Source organism: Symsagittifera roscoffensis, chromosome 9 (genome assembly GCF_963678635.1).
Source record: "Symsagittifera roscoffensis chromosome 9, txSymRosc1.1, whole genome shotgun sequence".
Taxonomy (NCBI): Eukaryota; Metazoa; Xenacoelomorpha; order Acoela; family Convolutidae; genus Symsagittifera; species Symsagittifera roscoffensis.
Genome location: NC_087070.1, coordinates 39,316,141 through 39,322,226, shown reverse-complemented (window position 1 = coordinate 39,322,226; position 6,086 = coordinate 39,316,141). Strand labels below are relative to the sequence as shown.

Below are 6,086 nucleotides of genomic sequence, written 5' to 3'. Positions count from 1 at the left end.
TAAGGTCATAGAACAGACTGCGCGTGAATACTTCTTTTCTTCCGCCCGCAAACAGACTTAATGCGGTTTTGATTGCTTATTTTCCAAATCATGATCCACGAGTATAAGCTTAAAAAGTTTTTCTTCTAAGTCTATTATTTTTTTTTTGGGGGGGGGAGTTGTGAACTAAACAAAGTTGATGCCTTGAAAGATAATGTGACGTTGACGAATTTCTGAAATCCATCTCCGAAATGAGCGATCGTTTTTTCTGTAAAATTTAATTCTTTCAGATTGGTTTGTGAAGTTATTTTCTCCGAAAATGTTTACATTCGAAGACTACATGCACCCGACATTCAGTCACAGCCAATCAACTGGGTATGCACAGGATCCCAAAACACAGACTCTGAACCCAGCTGTGACTGGTGCCTCTGTCATCGGCATCAAGTATGACTCAGGGGTCCTGATTGCGGCGGACACTTTGGGATCCTATGGTTCTATGGCCAAAATCAGACATGTATCTAGGCTGCATACCATCAATGAACAGGTTTGAAAACCACCTCGTTGCAAATTTTTTCAGCTTTTTCTAAGTTTTTGGACAAATTATTTGTGGTTAAGAACTATCTTACAATTACCTTAGAAGCTGACTAGCTTACTAATCGAAAATTCTGTCAATTTCTATTTGTTACTAAATCGCCAGGATATCAAATGAAGCAGTGTGTATCAGTAAATATTCACTCAACTGTTCATCGTTTTGGCTGAGCCACCATCAAATTGTTCCAAAGCCAACTCGATTGGTTTTTGTCATAACGGATTTCTTAATTTCGACACGTTTTTATTTTTTTGCAATATAGGGTGGTAGTTTAACTGCAGATTGGACTAATTAACTTCCCATGAATCTTAAATCAACGCCTGGCTTCGAATAAATGTTTGCACGCTTGTTGTTTGATCACGCAACTTATGGTTCTTCGCACTAGCGAGCTTGCGAGCGTTGTGTGTATTGATACGAACCTTTCGAGTTTCTGACCGTTTTTTGAAACTTTTTGACTTCACTCAAAAATTACCCACCCAAATCTAATGAGCAACGTTTCAAGCTTATTTCAATCCAACAAGCTATTGTAATCACTTTAAATTTTAAGAAAACTGAAGTAATTGATGCAATTAACAGTTTTTGAAGCCATTAAATTGGGATTTATATCTCTTTCCTATAGGTATGTTTTTGAAATGACCCTTGTCCTTCCGTATCAATACAAAAATATGAAAAATTGTCAAACAGTTATTAATTTCCAGCTCAAGCTGACCTCCAGTGAAACTGTTCATTGAAACTGTTCACTCATATGGAAATTTCACTGTAATTGCATAATATCTGTTCTCTCTGCTTTATTTGTAGCTAGTGTTTGTCATTAATTGAGCGTCCGTGGCTGAGTGGGTACTCAAAATAGGTGCATGGGACTCATAATCTCTGTGTCACAGAAGGGAGTAGGTTCAAATCCGAGACGTGACTGAATTTTTACTAATTCAAGGCTTATTTCTACTTTTTCCTTTTTTACTTAATAAAACTGCTTTTTGTCGTGTTCTCGCTGGTATTTGCGAAGCGCAGCTTCGACTCTGTGTTCAATTAAATTAGGAGCAAAATTTGTAAGACTGGAGCAAAACAGAGTTGGAAGACTTTACGTTATTTGCAGAGGCACCGGGTATATATTGTAGATTTCAGTATTTTTCATTATCATCATCACCGAAAATTTTGGATCTTTTCAACTATTCCCTCATCTTTTGCAAAAGTGTGGAGAACCGTTTCTAGGTACAAATTATACATATACTTAACTGTTGATTTGTTCATTATGGGGGTGGTGGCGAATCGTTACTAAGTAGCAAAGCGAAGATATTATTAAAGAAATCCCAAATTTATTGTAACACCAATTTTTCCATTTCAAAGGTGTTTTAGGGCTCGAAAAATTTTATAGATGCAGGTCGTTTCATTAGAATCGTTTCGTAATTTTTAAACTTATTTCCAAAGCCAATTCGATTGGTTTTTGTCGTAATGGATTCTTTAATTTCGACGCGTTTTTAATTTGTTTTCCAATATATTTTAATTTTTAGGTTGCAATTGGTTTTGCGGGCGACTTGGCCGACGCGCAGTTTATCACTAAAATAATCAACAGCATGGTGTTGGACGACCAGGTAGCCGCAGACGGTACCCATATGAGCCCCAAGGCCATGTTGAACTGGCTGACAAGAGTGTACTACAACAGACGATCCAAAATAGACCCTCTGTGGAACCAAGTGGTGGTGGCTGGATTCGACAGACAAACCAGCCAGCCTATGCTAGGCTGCGTGAACCTTTTGGGCTATTCATGGCAGGACTCAGTTGTAGCTACAGGCAAGTTAACATCCCTTCAAGCTTCAACTTCAATCAAAGCAATCTGCAAAGATCTTTTTATTGGGTCAAACATTTCAAAGCGCTAATTTGGTTGAACTATATGTCAATATCTGAAAAATAAATTCTTGACTCTTGGCAAAAAATTCTAACTGAATTAATAGAGACAATTAGTTTTAATAACATTTACTGTAAATCAGGTAAGGCAATGTTCAATAAGCTTTCGATTTTTGCAGCCGCTATGCAAAAATTTCCAAAACGTTTTCCTACAAGAAGCTAGAATTAAAAGGCTTGTTTCAAAACGCTTCTATTTCTTGCCTAAAATGCGATCAAAAAGTGTTTTTATCAATTCTGAATTTTTCTCAATTATCATTTTTCTGCAAACATGACGGTGGTGGGAGTTTTCTGTGCGGCACATCATTAGGTTATTTTTTTCAAACAAGTCGTAATTAATTATTGAAAATTATGCACACTAATATCATGGTCCTATCTGCTCAGGTATGGGTGCTCACTTTGCAATGCCGTTCATTCGGTCGAAGGTCGATGAGAAGAAAGCGCCGTTGACATTAGACGAAGCAAATGAGGTGATTAAGAAATGTATGGGCACTTTGTATGCGCGTGATGCTAGATCGTGGCCCGAGTATGAAGTAGTTAAAGTGGATGCTTCTGGTGTTGTGAAGTCGGAGATTCAAACTGTGCAAATTGTATGGAAGCCTTATGCTGATTACCAAGAAGGACGAAAACATTGAAGAAGATAGAAAGTAGAAGCAACGATGATGCCGTGAAAAAGATGACTGAGAAATTGGATGTAGAGAATATACTTATTTGTTTTGATGCTGATCTAAGTTTAATTAATTTTTAGTCAAATCAAGTGTTTTCTTGATATTTCGATTTCAAAAAATCATTGAAAGCCACCTAAAAGTTTTTATTAATTGTTGTCTATGAACGTAGTGAAGACACGTACATTGGTCTTGATGATTTTTTTTTCATGGATAAGTCTTAAACTTTGTTCAGGCATAGTTAGATTTTTTTGCGGTTCGACTTCGGATATTTTTCCAAGTTCAATTCATTTTCTTTTGCTGAAGGGAAGACAAATTTCGCATTCTAATTAGGAAAGCGGCGTGGTGCAACAAATTAATGTTCTTTAGGTTCAAAAATGGATTGTAATTTTAAAAATTAAAAGAACCAAATGATTTTCATTTATAAAGGGTTTGATAATTTTTTTTCAGAAAAGTCTTAAAATGCTCAATAACTCCAGAAGTGCATTCATACATATTATTGCATTAATGAATGCATTTAGGTATAGGTATTTTTTTCTGTACATTTGTGCTAAAAGTTTGCTAAATTGCGCTCTACAATTAATCAAGCTACTATGGCGCAAAAATGTGAAACACTTCTAGTTTTGAAATCATTTTTTAATTTTCAGATTTCCCAGCGGAATAAAAAATTTGTCTATTGATACAGTTTTGTCAAATTGGGTTAATTGTATCTTAAAATTGTCAATCATAAATTGTTCTTGAAGTTCGAAGAGCTTTAACTCCTTGCGTACATTAATCATTTCCAACTGTCTGCTGGCTATGTTTTTTTCCTCGCGTAATCAGTTGCCACAAGTTATTATTAGAATGGGTCGAGTTATATATCATTTTAAAGCCCTTTCAGTCGTGATTCGAACGCCATAATTTTTCCAAAAGTTTTCTCTGTGTCGAGAAGACCATATTTGAAGTTTTTTTGGTGTCATTTTGTGCGAATAAAGTGAGTGATTAGTCTTATTTTAATTTTCACCTAAATCGATCCCCTGCTAATCATTGGAATGGTTCCATCATTTTTTTCTGTTTTACTTGATTTCATCTTCTAATTGGATGCGCCTTTTTATGGAAAGGGGATTAAACTTTACAAACGCTCTGTTTTTTTTTACAATAGATCAGGTGAATAAAATCCAGTATGAATATACCCTTCTAACGACATTGAGTTTGATATTAGATTAACTTCTAGATTTTTTGCCTAAAAGTAATGGTTTTGCTATTTACACTTATTTAAACAGAAGGCTAATTAGAGAAGTGTGTGAATGTCCGAGTTCACTTATATTTCATTTTTTTTTTCAATGAATATCAATTGTTTTGCAACCTATTAAAAATGGACCGAAGTTTTTACTTACAACTTTTTGAAGAATTAATGACGTGTTTTTTTTTGCGTGAGGCGACATTTTGTAACAGGCGACAGTTTTTAACAGGCGACAATTCGTAACAGGCGACAATTCGTAACAAGGGATAATTCGTAATAATAGATTAAGCGGGAAACACTGATTCACGCGCAGTTTTTCTCTCGTGCCTGATACTGGACATTTTCAGGCAGTTTGAAGGGTTTCAATATGATATAGAATACTGTAGCGTAAAACGTTTCAATGCTTAGTTATACGCGAAAAGTTATATTTGAATTCATTCTTTATTCACGATTTTATAGGAGCTTCTATAATTGGGAACTAGCCTATTTTCTTGATTACAACTTTCTTAATTATTTACCGTTTAAACTCTTAACTTTTCAATTCCTATTTTTATTCGCCAACTATTGTCAATATCATCGCTCCGACGCTTCCTTTTAATTGTTCTTAAATTTTTTTTAGCTTTTTTCCTAAGTGTATAAGACTTGGTCGGCTTAATTGCCAGATTTTTTTCGAACTGGTACAAAATCTGACAAAAGCTCTTGATTTGGGGCATTTTCTTTTTGAGAAATTTAGACTAATTCGATTTACGAATAGGGCCAAAAAATAAAACATGCATTTTTTTTATCTACAAAAAGTTTTTTAAAAACCAATCAGTTTTTTATACCTTTCTTTCAACCCAAGGATTCTACAATCCAGAAATACAAACCCACTGCTTTTATTATTCCGACCATTGGCATTGCGGAGGAACTTTGTATTCGGTTGTGTTTTAGTTTTCTATCGCAAAATCAGGTACAACAAACAATCATTCGAATGAGTCGAGTGATATATCATATTAACCCCTTTCAGTCGTAATTCGAACGACATTAAAACTAAGAAATTTCAAACTGATTTTTCTCGATTTGTGACAGTTATTTTTGTAATTTCGAGTGAGTAAAGCAATCGAGCAGGCTTATTGAAAACGGACGAGTCAAAAAATTATAGTTTTTATATTCAGTTAAATTGTATTATGAAGTTTTTTCGACAAAAATTGTTACCCGATTTGTCTATTTTACTGTGATTGTCGAATTTGCCTAAATTTTAGGTTTTTGTGATATCTTTTCATCTCACCAAGCACTAAAAACAACAATAATTTGATTAGATAGTATGAACAAAAAACATTGTATTTTTTAAAGCAACCGTTTATCCTTGTTTCCGTAGGTTTTTGGCAGTTGTAACCTCACTCAACAAGTATTGTTGATTTCTCTTTTTTCAGCAATAATTAAACGATTTTTTTTGGTTGTATGTCCAGTTGAAGCTACCGCTCTAAAAGTTTCGTCTCGTATTAATACTATGCCGCTGTATAATTCCATGCAGCATATTCATTTTAATCTTGCTCGTAAAGTTGGGGTATCGGCATTTGTTTTCTTCTACATCACGAAATTATTTCTTTTTTTAACGAAATTTTTGCACTTTCACGAGTTCAAAGTTTTTAAAATATGTTTGTACGATAGCGTAGCATTTTACTACACATGAGCCTATTGTTCCTGTCATAATCTAAAGGGGTGGTCCAAAGTGCTCCTTATGTCATGGTTC

General features: G+C 34.6%; 1 protein-coding gene across 1 annotated transcript; it reads left to right on the top strand.

Annotated features, from left to right (window-relative positions):
* Positions 1-273: 273 nt before the first annotated feature.
* On the top strand, positions 274-3,224 carry LOC134854235 (proteasome subunit beta type-4-like). Its single transcript, XM_063870411.1, has 3 exons — positions 274-523; positions 2,077-2,356; positions 2,852-3,224. The coding sequence occupies exons 1-3, from the start codon at positions 299-301 to the stop codon at positions 3,100-3,102; spliced, it is 756 nt and encodes a 251-aa protein (XP_063726481.1). The 5' UTR covers positions 274-298; the 3' UTR covers positions 3,103-3,224.
* Positions 3,225-6,086: the final 2,862 nt, after the last annotated feature.